The 23,885-nt window shown below is 46.1% G+C and overlaps 1 protein-coding gene across 2 annotated transcripts in view; it reads left to right on the forward strand.

The window, feature by feature from the left end:
* ALDH18A1 (aldehyde dehydrogenase 18 family member A1) overlaps nucleotides 1-14,462 on the forward strand; it is a 33,383-nt gene extending 18,921 nt beyond the window's left edge. For both annotated transcript variants that reach the window (XM_006756625.2, XM_006756626.2), the window contains exons 8-17: nucleotides 147-291; nucleotides 953-1,026; nucleotides 1,249-1,342; nucleotides 3,955-4,175; nucleotides 6,111-6,248; nucleotides 8,192-8,387; nucleotides 8,491-8,612; nucleotides 9,609-9,795; nucleotides 10,757-10,852; nucleotides 13,464-14,462. In XM_006756625.2, the coding sequence (XP_006756688.1) occupies nucleotides 147-291; nucleotides 953-1,026; nucleotides 1,249-1,342; nucleotides 3,955-4,175; nucleotides 6,111-6,248; nucleotides 8,192-8,387; nucleotides 8,491-8,612; nucleotides 9,609-9,795; nucleotides 10,757-10,852; nucleotides 13,464-13,645 (1,455 nt within the window). In that variant the 3' untranslated portion in view covers nucleotides 13,646-14,462. The remainder of the gene's footprint in view (nucleotides 1-146; nucleotides 292-952; nucleotides 1,027-1,248; nucleotides 1,343-3,954; nucleotides 4,176-6,110; nucleotides 6,249-8,191; nucleotides 8,388-8,490; nucleotides 8,613-9,608; nucleotides 9,796-10,756; nucleotides 10,853-13,463) is intronic.
* Nucleotides 14,463-23,885: the final 9,423 nt, after the last annotated feature.

The raw sequence follows: 23,885 nt of genomic DNA on the forward strand, positions 1-23,885 counted from the left end.
TGGGTGTGTTTTCGGAGCTTCTTAAATTGTATTCTTAAATTGCTCCGTATCACATTGCATTTTAAATCTTTTGCAAATTTAAAGTGCAGGTGACAAGACCCTACAAAGATCTGAGTCTCATCTTTGGGTCGTAACCTCTCCTTTAGGTGAAAGCGGCCCTCTGGGCTTTGCAGGGTGGCACTTCGGTGGTTATTGCCAATGGAACCCACCCAAAAGTGTCTGGGCATGTCATCACAGACATCGTAGAGGGAAAGAAAGTTGGCACCTTCTTTTCCGAAGTGAAGCCTGCAGGTAAGTATTCTTCATGGAGTCCTGTGGTCGATGACAGCTAGTGACACCATGACTTAGATGGGACCAAAGGCCGAGCTGTCATTCTGGGAACAGAGATCACAAAATTGATGTGCCGATATTAGGAAATATGATGGTGTTTTGAACACTATTTGCAAAACAATTTTGCTTTGCTTTTGTAAAATTTATCTAACCTTCCTACTTAGGCCTCCTAATTCTCTCTAAAATCACTAAGTTAAAGAATGTAAGAAACCATTTTATCAACAAGCATTATGGTAGGTCTCGGCAGGATGCCAGATGCAAACATGAGAGACGCCTAAGATAGAGCTTGTGCTCTCATGTGTTCACATAGCTAGACCTGCATCACAATCTACAGTCAGACATGTAGACTCGTTAGGAAATGTCAGCCAAAGTGGAATTGAACTATGGAGACATGAGTTATATTGTCTACCCCGGAAGTGCAGACAAGTTTCTTGGGTTTATGCCCGAGTTAGTCTGGTATGTCCTTTTGCCATTTTACTGGTCAGAGTGATCTCTGTATGTGCAACAAGCATAGCAAGATACCAAGTGTAAGATCCGTGCATGTGAGGAACCTATGCATGTGCTGAGATAGCGACAGGGAACTGTGCTGACCGTGATCTGATATTTGCAATTGTGCTTGCAGGCCCTACCGTTGAGCAACAGGGAGAAATGGCTCGATCAGGAGGAAGGATGTTGGCCACTTTGGAACCAGAGCAGGTAATAACCGACCTAGCTGATAGTTCTGTTGTTTTCAGAGTGAATCATGCTGAGGTTTAGTACACAGTCAAGCCTGCTATCTCCTCCTTTGTTCCTCGTGTCCCCCAGAGTTACCTGGGTTTAGTAGCAAGGCCTGGCATGGTCAGAAGAGTAGATTTAAAGGAGCAGGCATGCTTTCTTCTTGGATACTGTTTGCTTGTTTAATTTTCACCTTTTTTCTAGAGAGCAGAGATCATCCATCATCTGGCTGATCTGTTGACGGACCATCGCGATGAGATCCTGTCAGCCAACAAGAAAGACTTGGAGGAGGCAGAGGGTAAATAACCTGGCAATTTGGAGTCAGTTTTAAGGAAGGTTTTGTTTAAGTCAGACTTTACCTAAAGTCAATATCCTTATAGAAGAAGATGTATATTCTGTATCCTATTTATTGAGGGTTGATGGTTAAAGTTCATTGGGCTCTTTCAAACTATACACACTACCCCCAACCCCTTTCCAAGATATTCCCGCACAACCCCCAAAGGAGCTTTTTCCATTCCCTATATGGCTATTATGGCAATTTCAAGACAAAGAAAAGAATAGATTGAAGACCTCACCATTTTAGACATTGAGCTCACAGTTGCTAACAGTTGCTACCGTTTCTTGATAATTTTCTGTGTTGCCAGGCATTGCGCTAAGGGCATAACAGACAGAATCTCATGTACCCTGACCAGGAATTTAACTGTGACCTCCTGGTTCATAGGTCAATGCTCAACCACTGAGCCACGCTGGCTGGGCCGACAGGATCTCATTTTACTTTACAATATAGCACTGTGAGGTAGCTACTATGTATTTCCCAATTTTACAGAGGAGAAAAATGAAGCAGTTTTCACATGCCTGAAACCATGGCCAGTGACAGATCTGGATTTAAACCCAAATGGACTGTGTCTGTAAAATAGTTGTAGAATAGTTTATGCAGCCTGTGATGAAAGACAGCTCATCTCCTAGAGTGCGGTCTGCCCAGGGTTAGCAACAGGCCCCAACAGATATGCCCTCAAGTTGCGAATGGTAGAGGAGTGAGAGGGCTGACCACTAAACATGTAGAGCCAGATAGGCCCTCACTCTGTCTCGGCCTTTTCCTAGTTCTCTGTCTTTGGTACCCTAAAATAATGGGGATTGGTTTTAATGGGGTTTTTTATTTTATTCTCTCTTGAATAAATGCACCTTAAATTAAACATCCAAGTTAGTTTTATGCCCTTCAAAGAAACCTAGCAAGGCTCATCAACATTATTCCCGTTCCTTAACACACGTTTGAGTCATTGCTTTGGAACTTCCTGTAGAATTTACATCTGGTCTTTTGAATTTTTGTAGTATTGGCAAGTCATAAAATAAACTCTCAGAAATGGAAATCTTTGATGACATCCTATCCATTAATTTAAAGTAAAAGAATTAAGACCCACAGAGGTTAGAGCTGTTTTTCAAAAATCACATGACTCGTGGTTAGCATCCCAGTTATCTCTGGAAATTCGTGACAACACACGGTAGCTTGAGAACAGTCCTGTGTAGTCATGAGCGTGGTAATCCCCTTTCACTCGGGAAGCCCATTGCAGGATGTCACCATTCTTAGTGCAGGATTATTTGTCACACTGAAAACTGGAAACAACCTGAGTGTCTAATAATGTAAGTGTGATTAATTGCATTAACCTGTGTCAACTCAATGAACTATTTAGTAGTCATTAAATAATTTTTGCAACATGGAAAATGTACATGCATTGTAAAGTGAAAAACTAGAGTGTAACATTTAACATGCACTATAATTAAAACTTGATTTTTAGTACATGGGAAAATCTGAAGAAAATTAATCCATATTAATTAAATGATATTGATATTATTTGGTAAAATGATGGTTTAATTTTTTTTTCTTAATATAAGGTTGGTTCCTCCCCTCCAAAAAAGAAGTTTTTATTATCTAGCTCAGCCGTGGGCAAACTACGGCCCGTGGGCTGGATCCGGCCCATTTGAAATGAATAAAACCATTGAAAAAAAAGACGTACCCTTTTATGTAATGATGTTTACTTTGAATTTATATTAGTTCACACAAACACTCCATCCATGCTTTTGTTCCGGCCCTCCAGTCCAGTTTAAGAACCCGTTGTGGCCCTCGAGTCAAAAAGTTTGCCCACCCCTGATCTAGCTGGCTGTGGCTATTAAAAAGAAAGGGAAATTTTTCATAATCTCATGTCATCATGAACCACAGTGATGATTTGTGATGTGTGATTCCATATGGTTTTTCTGAATATATATTCATGCATATATTTGAACATGTGTATGTATAGAGAATCACTCCATGCATACCATTGTATTTAAATTTAAAGAAAATTTTATATGTGAACTTATAATTCTATTTAAGTTTTTACTTTAAAAGAGATCATCTTCATTGCTTCTAATCATTTCTTATAAAAGATTAAAATAATGCAGAAACATTGACAGCAATCATCACTGTTCTTGATGCCTTCCAGACTTAGAAACATGTCGTGTTTGATCAATAGGATCCTACCATACATACTGTTTTGTAGTTTTCCTTTTTCACAAACTGTATTCATATCATATCATATCATATAGCTATTGATGTTAACTGCATGGTAGCCCACTGCCAGATTTTATAGGTAGAACCCAGTTTCCCACTAATATAAAAATGGTGTGATAAGTGTTCTCATTACATGCAAGTTCACTCCTGCAAATGACAAGTTTCTGGAGCCGAACTTGCACAAAAGGTGTAGGTTTACATACCTTTATATGGCAAACTATTATCCCCCAGAAAAGCTGTGTAAATGGCATGTCCTTGTTTTCCCGTAGTTCCATGTCTGTTCAAAGACAGCGCCACACATCCAGTAGGACAGTTGCTATTGCCCAGGTCTCCTCCTTTATCATCATGCATTTTTACACCCCCAGGGAGACTTGCACCTCCTCTGCTGAAACGATTGAGCCTCTCCACGTCTAAGTTGAACAGCCTGGCCATCGGTCTGCGGCAGATTGCAACCTCCTCCCAGGACAGCGTGGGGCGCGTTTTGCGCCGGATCCGAGTTGCCAAAAACTTGGAACTAGAACAAGTGACTGTCCCAATCGGAGTCCTACTGGTCATCTTCGAGTCTCGCCCCGACTGTCTACCCCAGGTATGTGACTAATGCCGAGATAAATCTCCCAAACATTCTTTTTTTTTTTTAAGGAAGAACGTTTTATCTCCCCCCGCCCCACCCCCAAAAAATAACATTTTAAAAAATATATTCTTACTGATTTCAGAGAGGAAGGGAGAGGAAAAGAGAAGTAGAAACATCAGTGATAAGAGAGAATCATTGATTGGCTGCCTCCTGCACACTCCCCACTGGGATTGAGCCCACAACCTGGGCATATGCCCTTGGTCAGAATTGAACCTGGGACCCTTCAGTCTGCAAGCCAATGCTCTATCCACTGAGCCAAACTGGCTAGGGTCAAAAAAATAATTTTTGAGACTTTATTCTTAGGTTGTTCTTAAGGTAATTTATGTTACTGGCTTTACCAATAATTCTAAAGTAAGTATTTATATGTACATTTTACAGTTGAAGAAACTGAAGTTTATAGGAGGCAGTACTATTGTGAAACTTATTAATGTGGAGCTGGGCCTTAACCCCAGATGAATCTCCCTGACCACGGAGAATCTCCCTGACCAGGGAGCCCACCTCCAAGTATATTAGCTCAGTGGGCACTTTGTTCCCTCATCCCAGAGTCCCTGCTAGCCTCTTGCAGGTCCTTCATCTCATGGTTGCTTTTGCCCATGCGAAAAAGGGCCCTTTATCATCAGTGTCTCAGATGGCTTCCTGAAGGTACATCTTAGAAAAAGAATGTCTAGTGGTGATGTAAACTATAATATAATCCTCTTTCAGGAATCTGACATATCACAGGCTCATGTTGAGAAACCATGTATCAAAGAGCTTGCCAAGCAGCCATGTCCTTGTTGCCCTAAACTTTCTCCCAGAAATCTGAGAACATCCCCCATTGGACTGTCTAGTACGATACCAGCTCTTTCTTTGGACAAGCCGCGAAGTCTCAGGGAGAAAGTCTGTTTAAAAACAAACAAGCAGCACTACTCCATGGCATCAGTGACCGTGGGAGTCCAGCGTGCTCTGTGGAGGATTCTCCCTGAGGACCTAAAACCAGCCTGTTCACCACCCAGCCCCTTCTGACCTGTCTCGGCAGTGCCCCAGGGAGAACTGCACAGCCCCCTCTGCTGGTGGAAATGAGTCCCAGTCTCTGTGTGGCCCTGTCCATGAAGTCTCCCTGCTTCCTTTTAGCCACACTAGCTGACACTTCGCACAGTAAAGGTTTCCTCTTTGGCCCACTAAGGTTCCTCGCTTGGATAGCATCACAGAATCCTGAATCCTAAAAGTTGTATGGGTTTGTGCATTTATCTGGAGAACGTACATAACTTTTATAAGGGCTTCGTGAGCAACAAAAAACAAAGATTAAGAGCCACTGATCTGGAGGTGAACAGTTTCAGGCACACAGTGTTTTTAGGAAAGTGTTTTTCGCTACTTAAAAAAACCCCAGGTAGGTTCTCCTTTACACCAGAGCACTCAGAAAGTTAAGCTCCAGGCCTTGGGTGACCAGGTCAGTGACTGATTCTCCTCCCAGATGGCCTGCTTCTTCCTTCCCAGACAGGCTGTGCTCTGTTCCCAGCATCTCCACCAGAGCTGGCAGGAGCCTGGTCCTCTCCAGGTTCTCAGCCCCAGGCGTTCAGAGCTCTCAGCACCGTGACAGGTGGAGCAAGCACCTGGGTCAGGAGGCAGCTGAGCACCCTGTCCTCCACTGTGGCCACCTTAGGGAGAGGCCGTGTGGCCCTGGCCTCTTAACTCAGGTTACTTTGCTGGTGGTGCTAAGGAAGACTCAGAGTTTAGTTTCTAAGATCTGGGTGGTTTGGTTCCAGTCAGGGTCTCCTGTCCCCAGGATTATACAGGATAGGCCTTATGAAGTGATTGACCCTGTGCTCGGCACAGGTGCTCAGTGCATGCTAACATTGCTGTCACTATTACTGCTATTCCCTTTGGTTCACTGCTCTCTCCTTTGATCTGCAGGTGGCAGCCTTGGCTATTGCAAGTGGTAATGGCTTGTTACTCAAAGGAGGGAAGGAGGCTGCACACAGCAACCGGATTCTTCATGTCCTGACCCAGGAGGCTCTCTCGATCCATGGAGTCAAGGAGGCCGTACAGCTGGTAGGTCCCTGAGAATGAGCCATGTCGGGTTCAAAGGAGCCAGGTCAGGTCTTTGGGTATTTGAAGCAAAGCTTAGGCCCTGTGAGTCGGAGCCACTTCCCAGGAGGTCCTTAATTGAAGTGGCAGCAGGTCCTGTTTGTCTACTGACATTGGACAGTGCCAGATGGGTCTTCAGTGGCTTCGGAAGGCTGCTCTCACATAACTGTGTCCCGGCACTATTGACTTCATAAGAATGCCTATTAGCCCTTCATCGTTTAGGTCACCAGCACTAGAGTGTGAGGCCTGGGTTCTGCGCACTGACAGAGTCGTTTAGGCCAAGTCAGATGAGATCAATTTTTATGGAAGTTTGTCATAAACCATCATGGGAGCGTGTAAATATTAGGTCATGCTGTTATCGTTATTATTGTTGTTGCTGTTATTTTAACCATTGTCTTACACCCCTCAATTGTCAAGTAGAATTTCTGAACTAGATAGTAAGAGCTGCAATTTATTGAACACCTGCTATCGGCAAGGCACTTTCTTACCTCTCACTTACTCCTCTCAACGACCCTATGAGAAAAATGTCATCGATTTTAGGCCCATTTTATAGATGGAAAAAAATAGGCACAGAGGTTAAGTAAATCACACAGTCTGTAGTAGTTTAGATTTGGGCTTAGGCTGGCTCAGATCCTTCTCTGTTCCATCGAGGCTACTCGCTCCCACTTTGCAGAGTTCTTTGGGCTGCTGGGTGAGGGCCTTTAAAACGGCTGCATCACATGCTCACTGATGGAGAGTCTGGGTTTTTCTCATGGCAACATAGTGGTGGATCCAAATCCCAGCTCTGCCACCGCCTAGCTTAATTCAGAGGCGTCTGCCTCCCTCCTTCCTATTGATGTCCAACATATATGCAGTAAGTATACAGACCTTATGTGATTTTGTCCATATGTACATGCACATATATAACCACCAGCCATATCAAAATACAAAACATTCCCAGTACCCCAGAGGCTCCCAGGTGCCCTTGCCTGTCAGTATGCCCCTCACCACCAAACTGCTCTTTTACTTCTTTCAGGTTCAGTTTCTTTTGCCTGTTCTTGAACGTCATATAAATGGAATCACACAGTGCACTCTTTTACATTGTCTTTCTTTTCTTCATTAGGATGCCCATGAGCTTCGTCCACGCTGTTGCACCCAGCAGTAGCTCCTCTGTCACTATCGTGTAGTATCCCACTTACATGCATATACTAGTTTGTCCTTTCTCCTGTTGACAAACACTTGGGTTGTCTCCAGCTTTGGACTATGCAGATTAAAGCTGCTGTGAGCACTTTCGTAAACGTATTTGTATTTCTCTTATAAGTAACATGACCATATAGGGGACAATGAAAAATCACGAAGATAAAAAGATACCCATAATGTCAGTGTCCTAACGTAAGCACTTCCGTTAGCCCAGCCAGCATCCCAGGGCTGAAGTTGTCAGCAGAAGCCATGAAAAACCATGACTCCCTCGCAAGACCCAACTTGTCACTAAGGCTGTGGTTAGAGAATCACCAGGGCAGCCACTTCCTCTTGTGATCCTCATCACATGGCATAATCTGTGCCATAATCACATGGCACCTCTAATTCCAGAGGTGGCACTTTTACCTCTCCTGGCATTTAAAACGTTCTCTGCCCAGCAGTGTATGGCTGGTTGGGTCCTAGCCCCCTCTTCCCTACTAGATTCTGAGCTGCTGGAGGCAGGGACCGGGTCCTGCCTGTGGTCAGGCCCAGCAAAGCACTTAGTGTGCAGAGTTCGGTGAGCATTTGCTGGATAGCGTTGATTCCCATGATCAGGGACGAGTCTTATTTTGGAACAAGTTTTCATAGTGCCTGATTAGTGCTCAGGAAGTGCAGACATGTGACTGTAATGGGGATATTTCATGGGTTAGAAGACACTCTCTTTATCTTTTTATTCTCTATCTCTTCAGGTGAATACCAGAGAAGAAGTGGAAGATCTTTGCCGACTAGACAAAATGATAGATCTGATCATTCCACGCGGCTCTTCCCAGCTGGTCAGAGATATCCAGAAAGCCGCCAAGGGGATCCCGGTGATGGGGCACAGTGAAGGGATCTGCCACATGTATGTGGATTCAGAGGCCAGTGTCGATAAAGCCTCCAGACTGGGTGAGCTGGACAGGGCCCCCTGTTCTACAGGCAAAATATTTGTCAGGTCCTCTGTGGTGCTGGATCATGTTAATAGAAACAACTCTTTGTTCTCTTTCTTTAGTCAGAGACTCTAAATGTGAATATCCAGCTGCCTGTAACGCTTTGGAGACTCTGTTGATCCACCGAGACCTGCTGAGAACACCCCTGTTTGACCAGATCATCGATATGCTGCGAGTGGAACAGGTAAGACAAGCTCGCAGGATCGCACCACTTCCTGCCTCCCACGTGGGCACTGAGCCTGTGGGACTGGACCAGGAGCATCCCCACACCAGTGAGGCCATTCGCGAGGCAGCATTTGTGAGCATCTGCTGTGTACAGAGCTCTGTGCTCAGTACACAGAGAGGAGGAAGGTGAAGGCAGGCCCCTGTCTCTGACAGCCCAGTGGGTGGGAGAATCCCACATGCAAATAGCCTCATTACTGAGTGGAATATATTAAGGGCTAAGAGGGATGAGGGATAAGGGTTTAGGCCGCATGGCAGCCTGCTGAATGGACTGTTTCTGGCAACATTTATTCAGGCGGCATAGTTTAAAGTTTGTGAGTCTGAACACATTCCTGTTTGGATTTGATTTGAAAAGATTGTGCAGAAATGTTCTCAAACCAAAATGTATTGCATCTGCCCCTCCACAAATGTCTTCAGTTACCAATATTAACCTACTTAATACAGTGGTATTTGGGAGTCAGCAATTTGTGTAATATCCTCTTTTATTGAGATTATTTTATTAGTTATAAACAACCAATACCAGTAAGTTTCCAACATAGACGTATGCTCCATCTTACATTCCTATTCCTAGATGCTCCCCAGACAAAAATGGACGGCCTAGGTTTTCCGTCAGATGTATTGGATGTCCTGGCAGAGTTCTGTGCAGCAGCCGGGAGAAGGACTGCTGGCCTTGGTCGCTTTGACCTGCAGCACGTGTTTCTTCCCTTCCATCCTTTCCTGGAAAAGAGGCTCCAGTCAGCTATCAGTATGGCATGGGCCCAGTGAGAGCCTGAGAGCGTTGTGGGAAAATGAGAATGCACCCCTCAAATTAAAAGGGAGTCAGGGCACATGCTCACTGTGCTGGGCCTCACTCTACGCTAGTGGCCTCTGATCGGGCCTGCTGTTGGTCCCAGGAGAGGTGTGAGCTTGCTTTCTCACAGGGCTTTCTGTTGTTGCCCCTGGACTTCCTCTGTTCCAGGTGAAAATTCACGCAGGCCCCAAGTTCGCTTCCTATCTGACCTTCAGCCCCTCGGAAGTGAAGTCACTCCGAACTGAGTACGGAGACCTGGAGCTGTGCATTGAGGTGGTGGACAGCGTCCAGGAGGCCATCGACCACATCCACAAGTACGGCAGCTCCCACACGGACGTCATCGTCACGGAGAACGGTCAGTGCCAGATGCTGCAGCGGAGGCGCTTGCTCTCTCTGCCTCCGTCTCCACAGTGGTTCTCCTCTCTGCCTCCTGGCCTGCAGGAAACGAACTGAGCAAACTGATGATGACGCTGGCTGTCGGTTGCATTGGCTGCTTTGCTGAGTGCTCTCACATCTGTTACCTCATTCTGTATGACAGTAGTCCCGTGGGAGGAGGCGGGAAAGAGACTATTAGCTCCACTGGAAAGATGACTCCTGCATTAGAGGCGCTACCATTTAATCCACACAACAGCCTTTCTAAGTTATTGGAATAAACCCATTTTACAGCTGAGGAAACCAAGGTTCAGGAGAGTGAGGGCAGAACCAGTGCCATAGTCATTCATTCACTCTACAGATACGTATTGCAGGACATGCCTAGTTTCAGGCCCACTGATTAAGGAAGCCGGTATGGCCCCCTCAGGGAATTTACAGTTCACTTATTGGGGAATCATAACAGCACTAATAGTAACAGCTAACATTTACAGAGCACCTGTGTGCTAGACTGTGGTGAGTGCTTTGTGGAGGTCAGTTCATCTTATTCTCTCCACACACTGTAAGCTAGGTCATTGTCAGTCCCCATTTTACTTAGGCACAGGGAGGTTCAGAAACCTGCCCAAGGTCACCTAGCTAGTGGGTGTGAACTTGGACTTCAGACTTAAACACTCTGGGTCCAGAGCCTCTAAATGAGTAGTGTAGACGGCCATGGCAGCAGCAAGGGTATCTCTGCAGTGGGAGCTCCCGAGCAGCTACGCTTTCCACAGCAGTGACTGATGAAGCCGATCTTCCTTCTTCCTCTTTGGGTTTTTCACACATCCGTGTTTAACACGCAGGGAAGCCCCGTGGTGCCTGGACCCTGTCCGGTCAGTTCCAGGTGAGGGGCTGGAAGCAGGTGTTCTCTGTGGGTCATCCTAACTCAGTTTCTTCTCTTTCTGCTGCAGAGAAAACTGCAGAGTTCTTCCTGCAGCACGTTGACAGTGCCTGTGTGTTCTGGAATGCCAGCACCCGCTTCTCCGATGGCTACCGCTTCGGGCTGGGTAAGGACTCTGGTCATGGGAGAAAGGACCACTGTTGTCCAAGGAGCATGGTGAGGGTGGAGGAGACAGCTCACCTCTGTGGTCACATGCTTGGTCAAGAGAAGAGAGAGTTGTGGGAGGGTGGGTACGTGAGAGAAAATAGTAGCTGATAAAGTCCTGTGCTCTGGGTGTTTCACATATTAAGAAGGTAGGTACTTGGATTTTCTTCTTCATAAATGGGGAAACTGAGGGTCAAGGAGGTGAAGTAACTTGTACAGTCATGCAGCTGGCATTCAAACCCAGGCTTGTGCAGCCCAAAGCCCCGGTCGCTCCCACCGCAGTGCAGGCAGACCACAGCCTGTCTCCATACACCGGTGGTAGCAGTGTCTGTGCCAAGGCCCTTTGAGAGCACTGCGATTGCAGGCTTCCTTTAGAGAGACACAGCCAGGTTGCCTCAGAGCTAGGAGTTCCCCATGAGGACAGGACTAAGAAGGTGTTCGTGCCTGTGCTGGGCTTACATGTCAGCATCGAAAACAGACAGGTAAGCCCAAGTGTGCAAGGTTTATTTCTAAAGCAGCCTGAAATAAAAGCTTCTGAAAGACACCCTTCTCCCCTTCCATCTTTCACCAAAGCATGGCTCAGTGGTTGAACATTGACGTATGAACCAGGAGGTCATGGTTCGATTCCCAGTCAAGGCACATACCCGAGTTGCAACCTCGATCCCCAATGGCGGAGGGGAGGGCTGGTGGTGGGGGGCCTGCAGGAGGCAGCCGATCAATGATTCTTTCTCACTGTTGATGGTTCTTTCTCTCGCTCTCTCTCTCTCTCTCTGAAATCAATAAAAATATATTAAAAATAATAATAATAATAAAATCTCCATCCCTGGTTAGGGCTTTTTCAGACCATCTCTGGTGTTCAGGGGTGCCATTAAACAAAGCTCCAATAAGGCAGGTAAACTAATCTGAGAAATAGTTTCAGCACTTGAAGCATTGCAATCCCTCTGAACTTTTGAATAGATGATCTGCCTTAAGAAATAGTTCTCACTGAATTGTTAAAGATTATTAAAGGGAATTTTACTGTTATTCTTAGTCATTAGACACTTTGTTTTTAGTTCCCTGTCTCTATTGTGTTGTGGTTTTGATTTAGTATCACATCACTTGCACTGAATTTTGTATTCCATGGTCTTGAAGAAGAAATAGCAGCATACTTTTAAGGGCTGAGGAGCCCAGCTTGGAAGCGAAAGTCAAGATGCAGGGAGAGCAAGAGATCCTCCATCGTCTTTCTGTCCCCAGCTCAGAGCAGAAGCTCAGGCTCTGGTTGAGTCAAATGCATTAGTAACACAGGCAGATAATACTTATTGAGCATTTACTGTATCCCCAGCACTGTGTAAAGTGCATCATATGCAGTGTCTCCCTTAGCTCTGCATAATGGATCTATTATTTTACTCATTTTTTAATTTTTTTATATTTTGTTAATATATATTTTATTGATTTTTTACAGAGAGGAAGGGAGAGAGATAGAGAGTTAGAAACATCGATGAGAGAGAAACATCGATCAGCTGCCTCCTGCACATCTCCCACTGGGGATGTGCCCCCAACCCAGGTACATGCCCTCGACCGGAATCGAACCTGGGACCCTTTAGTCCGCAGGCCGACGCTCTATCCACCAAGCCAAACCGGTTTTGGCTTTACTCATTTTTTTAATGATAAAAATCAAAGCATGAAAGATGATCAAGGCAACACGCCCAGAGTCACATGGTCTCTACATTATTTAACAGAATTTGAATGTGGTGCTCACAGGCTCCTTGCCAACCAGTACCCCAAGCTCATCCCCACTCGTGCCTCCTCGCTCCTCTGTGCCTGCAGCACCCTGCACCTGCCCCTCCCCGGCTGGCTCCTCATTGTTCAGGTTTCAGCAGAAACGCAGCTTCTCAGGGAGGCGCTGGCTCCCTGCCCAAGCTGCCCAGCGTGGCCCCCACCGGCCCGCACAGTCTGTCACAGCATCCTTCACCCATCGCACATGAGTTCTTCGCTGCCTTGTCCACAAGAACATAAGCTCCACAAAAACAGGAGTGTACCAGTTATTCACCACCTTACCCCGGGCCAGGACGCGCTCGGGACAGTTGTGATGGACACGGGATCCTGCCTCCCCGTGGGAGGTGCAGAGCACTGAGCCAGACCCAGAAAGACATGCCCGTGTCTGAGCCGGGAGCGAGAGGGGTGGGAGATGAGCAGCACCCTTCCATGTAGTCAGTTTAGTGCTAAGAATTCTGGGGACCCTGAGAACACACCCTTTTCTAGGATTTGAAGAATATTTAGGGAGATGAAACCTCCATACTAAACATTGTCATATAACTCAGAAAATGCCCCAGTGCCAAATTATGGTGCACCGTCCAGACACTGAACAGGTAGCAGAGAGAGCACTTCTGGTAAAAGCACAAGAGAGCCCACACGCTGGGTTTCATGGGAAGAAGGAGGCTCAGCATGATGTACAGAGACCAGAGAACTCGTGGGGACAAGCTCAAGCTGGCCGGGAGGATGGGCAGGTGTGGGCAGCGGGCGGGCGAGGGGCTGGTGAGCAGAGAGGAAGCAGAGGCGAGAAACGCCACACCCTCATCCGTGCTTCTTTGCAGGAGCTGAAGTGGGAATCAGTACCTCACGAATCCACGCTCGGGGACCAGTAGGACTTGAGGGACTGCTTACTACTAAGTGGCTGCTGCGAGGGCAGGACCACGTGGTCTCGGATTTCTCCGAGCATGGAACTTTAAAATACCTTCACGAGAACCTCCCTGTTCCTCAGAGCCACACCAACTGAGAGCCGCAGAGGAGCGGGTGTTCCGAGAGGTCCTCACCGCTGAGCTCGCTTCGGGACCTCGGGCTGAGCCGGGACCTGGGGCTGAGCCGGTCGCAGCTCCAGCTCCTGAAGGCCTCCCTGCTGTGGGCGCATTTTGGCAGCATTGGTTTTGGCTAATGACTTGCAATCCAGCTCACCGTTTTCTTTTCCTCTTTTTAAGTTAGAAAATAATTATTATGGATAGGGACTTTCTTAATTGCTCTAAATAGGGACTTTGCTTTGCATGGTCCAGTTTTCTTAAGTGATAGAAACAAAGGTATGGTCTCCAATGTAAGAAGCAATGGAAAAATTATGGCCGCTTCTCCCCTTTTTATTGCCTCAGTGAGGTAAAGTCTCCCTTGGCATTTGGTTGGTACCAGAGCCAGCCATACCTAAGACATGTTTCCACATTTCTCTCACACTCGTAGTCATCTTCGGAAAGGAAAGGTCTGGCACTTAGATGAGGGGCACCATTCTCATCAAAAATAATCACCAAAATGGGCCAAATCATCTCCACTGGGAGGTTGATCTTTTGTATTTATTTGTGGAGTAACTATAAGCATTCCGGACGCTCGCAGCCTCTCCGGGTCCAGGAGATTGGCAATATTTGTGATGCAGTTGGAACCTGGAGCTCAGACAGGAGGTGTGGGTGTCAGGGTGAAGTATCTGACGATTATGCTTGAAATTTTTATACGAATTTTTGTCATCCTATCCTTTCCCTCCAAAATAAAATTAGAGGATTATTTTAATACTTTGGATTCTTCCCCCTTTTTGAGAAATAAAGTTCTTATGAAAAGCCTGTGTGCCGGGTTACATTTTCTCCCTCATTAGCGATTCCCCTCTCCCTCCCTTTCCCTGTCTGGCAGCCCTCACAGCCTTGCTTTTACACGTTGTCTCCCCTGGAAGCTGGTTGGGAGATAGCCGGCCCCTCTGCCTCAACAGCGCCAGTGCAAGCAGCCAGGCAGGTGCCAGGGAAGACTAGAGGCAGGAGAGGAAAATGCCAGGACTTTAACAACTAAAAGCATGGCGATGGTCTGAAGTCGGGGGGTGTACGACACGAGCATGCCACCATTGTGCCAGGTCTGCACAGTGTCCACCTGGATGACCAGAGCCCCAGCTGACCCCCCTCACCTCAGGGACACCTGTTACATTGGTAGCTCTCACCCCCCACCTTCCTCCCAGCTCCTGTTCTTGGGGTCCCTGGTGTCACAGCTGGAAGACTTCTGGTCTCATGGAAGCCATCACTTACATGCTGCTGCTGCTTATCCTTGGAGGATGTTTTATGAATTACCGTGTCATGTGGATCATGTTCCCAGGCTGGCTCTAAACTGCCTCTCATCCGGCCCCTGACGGGCTGGCAAAGTTACCTTGCCTGAGGTCCTCTGAGTGGGGAATTCTGGCATAGCTTTCCTGAAAAAGCAACCAAATCCCGCCTGGAACTGCATGGTGAATACCACCGTCGGTGCACAGCCAAACAACAAATGTCCCTGGCGTCTAGAATAGCAAGTAACGCAAAGAGGCCCTCCGGGAAGACACCAAGGAGGCAGGCCTGGATCTGGGTCCCAAGCAAGAGGACAGGAATGAGGAAGTGGCGGGCAGGAGACTGCAAGCAAGAGTCTGGGTGTGAGGGCAGAACACAAGTGAATACTCCAATTTGGGGCAGAAGTCCACATGGATAAACAGGAAGGTATTCCAAATGGCTGACGGTATCATCTTGACTGGAGCTACTCTTCTTAGGGCAAGAAATGGGGTGGGGTTTGGTCTGGCAAACACAGCTGCAGGCTATATTGCAATAGGTGTCTGCTCTGTCCCCCTTAGGGAACCATCTCTGCATTGGCAGTAATTTGGCTCAGTCTGTGTGATTCAGGGGAGGGATGCTGATGTCCCGGTACCCAACTATTTTTAGTGGTAGTCTTGTGACTTGGGTCTGAGAAGTCTGTTTCCCTGTAACAGCGATTGCTTCAGGGCCGGGCATGTGATTTAAACTTGGACACACAGCGTACTGGTGGAATTGCATTTTTACTGCGGTTATTAGAAAAAACTCTCTGGAGTTATAAACTCTAATTCTCAAGGACTAAAGCCGATAATATCCATCCTTTCAGAGATTGTGTAAGAAGTATTCACACAGAGGAAAGGGAGCCACAGGACAGAGAGAGACTGGGCACCTGGTTCCATCTGTGTCTGAAACCATCCCTGGACTCAATTCAATAACTTCCCTTATTTGCTTAAGCTAGTTTGAGTTGGATTTCTATCCCTTTCACCTTCGAATACTTGGGATGATATACCTGAGTTCAAATGTCTGCTCTGCCACTTAAGTGACTTTGGGCAAAGTCACCTGACTTCTGTGAGCCTGTTTCCTTGTAGGAATATTGACACCTCCTACCACATAGGTAGTAATTTAACTAGGCACAGCATGGGCACCTAGCAAGCACCCGATAAACCAGAGAAGGTCACTGTGGCTTTCAGGTGCCCAACTGTGTGCTTGACTCTGAACTTCACAAGAAACCAGAAGTTCCTTCTGTTCCTCTTGAGGCAGTTTTCAGGAGCCAGATTTTCCCATGCCAGCTCCATCTAGTCGCCAGAAGACCAGCCTTGCCCTCCACACAAGCAGGGAGGAGCAGAGCGCTGAGTTTCATTAAACATTTAAGACCTGGAATATGTGGGTGGCTGCTACTGAGAAGGGCATGAGCAGTAACAACCCTATTTTGGGTCTGAGATAGAGAAAGGGGACTGTTCCTGGAAACATTTATTCAGGCGGCATGGAATAAAAAAATTTTATTGCCCTAGCCGGGTTTGATCCTGGTCAAGGGTACGTACCTCAGTTGAAGGCCCCTATCCCTATCCCTAGTTGGAGCGTATGCAGGAGGCACATAATTGTTGTGTCTCTCTCACATTGATGTTTCTCTCTGTGTGTCTCTCCCCCTCTTACTCTCTAAAAATCAAAGGAAAAATATCCTTGGGTGAGGATTAACACCACCAACAACAAATTTATTATCCTCCTACCTCCAGCACGTGGTAGTGGTATTCCAACCATCAGGACAGCATCCTAGACAGCACAAAGGAGAAATAACTGTGGGCAAGAAAGATTTGGACAGAGAAGTCAGGTGGTGATAGCTAAGAGATATCATGGTGAAATCAGTTGCATCATGCAGATGGAAGAGTGAGAATTTAGTGGAAACAGCATGAAAGCATGCATCCCACATGCATGAGTACAACCCTTCAAGCTGGTGGGGGCAGTGTTATGGTTTGGGGCATGTTTTCCTGGCATGACTAGGGCCCTTTAATTCTTGTGAAACAACATCTGAATAGCACAACATATCTAAGTATCATTGCTGATCAAGTTCATCCTATCATGTTGATGGTGTATGCCAATGGAGATGGCTTCTTCCAACAAGACAATGCGCCATGCTACGGTGCTCGTATTGTGCAGGAGTGGTTTCAAGAACATGAGGAAGACTTTACCTTGCTTAGGTGGCCCCCACAATCACCAGATCTCAATCCAATTGAGCATTTGTGGGACAAAGTTACAAGAGCCATCAGGCAGCTAGTTCCACAGCCATCAAATCTCACAGAACTGGACAGTGCTACTCATCAGGCATGGTGTCAGATTCCTTGCATCACCTTTCAACACCTCGTGGAGTCAATGCCAAGAAGAATCGCTGCAGTATCGAAGGCAAAAGGTGGCCCAACAAAGTACTGATGGGGTGGTCATAATAATCTGGCCACTCGGTGTATATTTGAAGCTGGGCACATTCCTGTCCTAACAATAACCAGGCTCCTCTTCATAAGGAAAAAAAAAAAAAGGATAAATATTGGGTAAGCTGCTGGCACTATTTGCCACAATTACCCATAAGGCCTTGTGGATTTTCTTGGAAGGTTCTTTTGTTTTCTTGAGCTCATTGATGGGTTTTGTAATTCAGGTTTTGTGATAGGATGGGAATGCTAAATTGCTCTGTAAAAGATGAAGGAAAGGCTAAATTCTTGGGCAATTCTGGAGAGCAGAGAGTGGGTTGTAGACCTGCCCTAGACAAAGGGTACATACAGACCAAGGATCAGCAGAAAATTAGGCTCAAGAAAGCTAAATCACCAAAGTATAAGAAAAGCATCTGGCCCTAACCGGTTTGGCTCAGTGGATAGAGCGTTGGCCTGTGGACTGAAGGGTCCCAGGTTCGATTCTGGTCAAGGGCATGTACCTTGGTTGCGGGCACATCCCCAGTAGAGGGTGTGCAGGAGGCAGCTGATCAATGTTTCTTTCTCATCGATGTTTCTAACTCTCTATTCCTCTCCCTTCCTCTCTGTAAAAAATTAATAAAATATATATTTTTAAAAAATATATTTTTTTTAAAAAAGAAAGAAAAGCATCTGTTTTTAAACTGATGACTCGATGGGAGTAATTCTCTTAGAAGTACTTGCATTTTAGAAAAGGAAACTTGTTATTCCAAAGAATTAGCGTTAGTGACATAGTGGGAAGAGCATGCATTTGGGAGTCATACTGACCTGCACTGCCAACGAGAAATTATGTGAACTTAGCAGAATACTTTTACTGAAATAAGTCTCAATTTCCTTACTGGGAAAAAGTAGAGGGCTAACACCTACCTAGCAGGAGAGAACCAGGTAACAGAGTAGACACCTAGTCCATGAAAGAAGCTCCACCAATATTAGCACAGTTAGCAGTAGGGACACAGCTGGCATATCTGTCTTTCTATTCCCCACTGAGCACAGCTAGGAGCAATGCATGTAGGTGCTAACTGATCAACAATTTTTTATGGAGGTGTAATTGACACATAACATTATGTTAGTGTCAGGTGTGTGACATAACTATTTGACATTTCTATATATTGTAAAATGATCATCATAAGTCTAGTTCATATCTGTTGCCATATATAGTTACACATTTTTTTCTTGTGATGAATACTTTTAAGATCTACTTTCTTAGCAACTTTCAAATATCCAATACAGGATTATTAACTCTAGTCACCATGCTGTACATTACATCCTCATGACTTATTTATTTTAGAACTGAAAGTTTGAACCATTTTACTCCCTTCATCCATTTGACCTCCCACACCCTTCTCTGGCAACCACCTCTCTGTGTCTGAGCTTGGTTTAGTGTGTATGTGTGTGTGTGTGTGTGTGTTTGAAGATTCCACATAGAAGAGAGATTGTATTTGTCTGACTTGTGTCCTTTTCCTTACCATAATGCCCTCAATGTTCATTCATGTTGTCCCAACTAGCAGTATTTTCTTCTTTTTTATGGTTGAATAATATTCCAGTATATATGTACTAGAGGCCTGGTGCACCAAATTTATGCACTTGGGGAGTCCCTCAGCCCGGCCTGCACTCTCTTGCAGTCCTGCAGCCCTCGAGGGATGTCCAGCTGATGGTTTAGTGCTAGGGATGCCTAGCACTGCCGTGAAGGTGGGAGAGGCGCTCGCCAGCTGTGAGCCCAGCTTCTGGCTGAGCAGCTCTCCCCCTGTGGGAGCGCACTGACCACCAGGGGGCAGCTCCTGCGTTGAGCATCTGGCCCCTGGTCATCAGTGTGCATCATAGTGACTGGTCGTTCCGCTGTTCGGTCGATTTTCATATTAGCCTTTTTTATATAAGATAGGATATGCCACATCTTCTTGATTCATTCTTCTATTGATGGACACTTAGATTGTTCCCATAGCATGGCTAGTGATCATCTATCGAAATGGATGACTTGGGCAGAATTAAGGAGGTGGAGGGGGCCTTTACTGAGAGCCCTGAACCATTAGGGACATTGGAGTGAGGGTGGCAAACTAAAATGACATTTGTTAAATTTTGAAACTGTGGGGGACAAGAGACCAAAGAGCCTAGGCTTCTAGGAATAGAACTGAATCTTCCACAGGCTTTCAGGGTTGCGAAGACTGGCAGGCTGTCGGTCAATACCTTTGCTGACCCCGACTTATTTCTACAAAACTGAGGGGTGTCACCGTTCCCTCTAGTTGTGCACATGAACCTGTCCCTGGAGTGTCCCGGAGTGGGCGGTAGCTTACACGTTACAGTTATAATGTCTTTTCTGCTAGTGCTTTTGGCAAAACTCAGTGAATAATCTTATAACCACTCTTATCTTATAATCCTTTTGGTGAGAATGAGATTTAAAACTTCATTCACTACTCAGTGAGCACTTAGGTGCTATGTGCTAGAAATAAGAGACATTTCCCTTACCCAGTGGTTCAAGCTTGTCTGAGAATGCTGCCCTACCCTCAGATAGTACTTCTTAATTCCAAGTGTTTATCTCTCCTTTTACCCCAATTCCTAGGAGAAACCCTTTGGACAAAACAGATAGATCTGCTCCAGGCTGGGAGGGAGGAGAGTTCACTACCACCTCAGAAGAAAAGCAACTCTCTTAATTTCATCTTGCCCTACGATTCCTCCAACACTAGGGGGCAGTCTGGCCCCACAGACCTAAGGAGGTCACCCCTCCCTCAAGTCTTGGTGCCTGAAACCCCTCACCACCACCACCACCACCACCCCTCCATGCTCACTAGAGGAGTGCTGGCCAGTAAAATAACTCGGAGACCCACTCACCTAGAGGCAAGGACACGGGCTTTTGGGGGATGAGAGAGCAGGGTTTGGGTCTTGGTTCCGCCCCCTACTTGCTGTTTGACCTGGGGAAAGTCTTAAGTTCTCTGAACTTTGATAATGCTTATCTATAAATGGGCTTTGTGAGATTATAGGTAAAGCACTGGGCACGATATCCGGCATGTGGTAAACCTTCAATAACTGTTTGCTGTTATTATTGATTCTGTTCTAAGGAGTTGCTTTCTCTGAGTTCTGGATATTACTCCTTTATTTAAAGTCCAAACACCCATTTCTAGAAAATCAGGTGGAGATACTGTTAAGAGATATCTACAGTGTACCAGGCGCTATGATAAAAGCCTTATGCCACAACAATGCGAGTGAGGGCATTGCTATCCCTGTTTGACCAGTGCAGAAAGTGAGGATCAGAGAGGGTGAGTAAGTTGCCTAAGGCCACACAGTTGGAAGTGGTAGGACTTGGATTAGAACCCAGAAACTGGGTGTCAGCGCTCTGAACCACCACAACAGGCTGTAGCAGCAGCGTTTTCCCAGAAGCTTCTTGTACCGTAGTCCAAGGCAAGTTGTAAGGAAGGCTGCAACAGGAGTTGTCATAGCTACTAACTGGACCCCTTTGCGAGTAATCAGATCCTCAGTCTGCTCCAGTTTTGCAAGAGGAGATGCTTGTCTGGAAACCCTCCTCAAACACCTGCCCCTGGAGGGAGCCGGCCACACCTGAATTATTTAGAGAGTCTCTAGACACTTGATATAATGAGCAGGTGTGGATGCCTCTCCAACTTTGCCCGACATGCCTTTACGTACCCCTTTTCCCCTCCCCCTTGTTGCCTATGAGGAAAGGGGAGGCATGGCTGTCTCCACGTTGTGTGTCTACCTCCACCTCCATTCTCCCTCCTGAAAATTATTTGTTAGAAATGGGCTGTTTTTTCTGCAAATTTCAAATCATGTTGATTTGAGTTTAAATGGGTGGTATAAACGGGACCCTAACTAGTGAGAGGATGGCTTGTCTTTTTCTATTGATACACAGTTCCTTTTCCTCTATCCTAAACTTACACAAATAAAACCCAAAGACTGAATTTGTACAAATGGAAAAAACAACAGGTATAAGAATATTCATAGTTTAGATTTCAACTATGTAAAAGGAAAGAACTGTATTTAGAGAAATGGAAGGGAATATGAATACAGAGGTGTCACATGGCCTATAATTGTTAGGCCATCATAGCATATGGAATAGCATGATAGCAGTTATACGCAAATTCTGTGATTAGGGTCATGAGCTTTCTAGGATCCGCTCCCCGCTCATGCACCCTCACCTGATGCTTACATACACCCCTCTCCTCGATGATCCACCCATCCATCTCTCCCTTCCTCTCACTTCCTGTTCAGGGGCCAGTGCTGTGGGCTCGATGTGCAGGGGGAACTTGCCCTGGGAGAGAAGAATTGCTTCCAGGTCTGTTCCTCATCCTCTCCATCTGGTCTGTGAATGTATTGTTATCAGCATCCTTTGTGGGACTCTGATTAGGTTTTAATGTGAAATCAAATTGAATCCTAATTAATAATATTTGAATTTTATATCTCTTTATAGTGAAATATTTGAAAACAATGAGCCATTAAAAATCAAAGAGTATTGACATGGGGTAGGAGCTCACCACAAAATATTGAATAGAAAAAAGCTAGACTATGAAAGAAGTATGATTGACATTTCCCAACGATATTCCATATATATTTGGTTAGAAAAAAGATTGGAAGGAAATGTATCAACGTATCATGAGTGATTCTTACTGAGGAGGGAGGCTGTTAGTGAGTTTTATTTGTCATTATATTCCTCTAAGTTTTCCAAACTGTTCTACTGCTTGAATTATTTTTAGACTATTTTTCTTGTTTTCGTAGCCACTAATCTTTATTCCTCTGGGAAATTCTTGGTACAATGGTGAAAATAAAAGTTGTGATAACAATCTTTGAAATCAAAAGAGAGGCTTATTTTTCCATCCCATCCCCCTTTACAGCCTGTCTTTTGCAGACAAGAAACCAAGGCGCAGGGCTAAGTCCAGACAGGAGCCCTGGCCTCTGCCTGTGTGGGCATTGTGGCCTCAGAGGAGAGGCTGGGCTAGCAGCTGCAGGGAGCCCCTAGCCTGGGCTCTGGCTGCTGCTGAGCTGGCTTCACCCACTTTGCAGGAGAACTTCCGAAAACCAGAGGGGCATCTGCTCGGGGCACTTCACCGAACTCTGGTTTCTCTTCTCTACCTCGCAAATAAGGCTGCATCGCTGACTGTGTTTCCAGATTCAGTTTCAATGCAGACAATTAGATGGTAAATAATTCAAGAGAACGGAAACTGGCAAAGTGGTGTGTGATGTCCAAATAGCTATCTTGTTTACCCTCTGGTGTAAACTTCAGGCTCGCCTGCAAGTCGGGAGCCCAGGAGTGGGTAAAACGTGCAAAAACAGGCATTTCCCTGTTTGCATTCCTTCCCACCTGTGAGCATTGTCCGGCGTGAGGCCGGTTTCCCAGTTTGATTCAAGTGAGACACCATGGCTTTGGCAGTCGGATGTGATGACTTCTCAGGCAAGTCTGAAGTTCCTTCCACAGGGTTGAATGTCCAGAATCCAGAAGCATCCACCCCTCTTTGGGGTGAGGACTCATGATCCAAAGTGGAGGTCTCAGCAGTATCACCATCCTTCTCCTCCCTCTTCCTTCTGTTCCGTGAGGGAGCTGCTTCTCACCCGGCCCTTCTAAGCTTGCCCATCATTCAGGAAGCAGTCTTATTTAAGGCTGGTTGAGTTACAGGTAACATAAGCCACCTCCACTTTGCTTAAGAAGAAAAGGATAATGTATAATATGGACACAAGGTATCTCAAAAAGCCCAAGGCCAAAAAAATGAGAGAGAGAGAGAGGGAGGGAGGGAGGGAGGGAAGGAAGGAAGGAAGGAAGGAAGGAAGGAAGGAAGGAAGGAAGGAAGGAGGTCATAGGCAGCCTTCACACTGCACGCTCACCCAGACGCTCAGGAGACAGGAACTAACTCAGGCAAAAAAGAGTCACTAATTTGTGTGGCTCAGGTAAGCAAACCACAGTGAGCACCAAGGACAGGAAGCAGGCTGACAGCTAGCCCCTGGAAGCTCCTCATGTGGGAGGGCTTCATTTCCTCCTGCTGGAGACGGGCTTCTTCCATGAGCATGGGACATCACCTGTGAACCGCCAACCTATTCTCAGAGCTTTGTTCCACCTCCCAAATATTAAAAGGTTCTTGGCTCCGAGTTCTAGTGCAGCAGGACTCTGGTTGGTCCGCTTGGGCTGCCTGTCTCCTTCTGCATGCAGTGAGATAAAGAGGAGGGCCTTGGCGTGATTGGGCTCCTTCAGCCATGTATCATCCGTATGTCCTGGCATTTCAGATCCTATCTGCATGACCATACTGTGGTTAAATCTTTTTTAAAAATATGTTTTTTTCTGATCTTTAGAGAGAGAGAAAGTGAGAGGGGCAGAAAGATAGAAACGCGGCCCCTGTGGAGGATCGAGCTCACAACCCGGGCATGTGAATCAAACCAGTGACCTCTTGGTTCATGGGTTGATGCTCAACCACGGAGCCACACCGGCCGGGCTGTGGTTAAATCTTGAAATAATTTCATAGGACTTCTTCTGGATAGGATGGGGTAAGTAGCCACAATCCAG

The sequence above is a fragment of the Myotis davidii genome, unplaced genomic scaffold (genome assembly GCF_000327345.1).
Source record: "Myotis davidii unplaced genomic scaffold, ASM32734v1 scaffold332, whole genome shotgun sequence".
NCBI classification, from domain to species: domain Eukaryota; kingdom Metazoa; phylum Chordata; class Mammalia; order Chiroptera; family Vespertilionidae; genus Myotis; species Myotis davidii.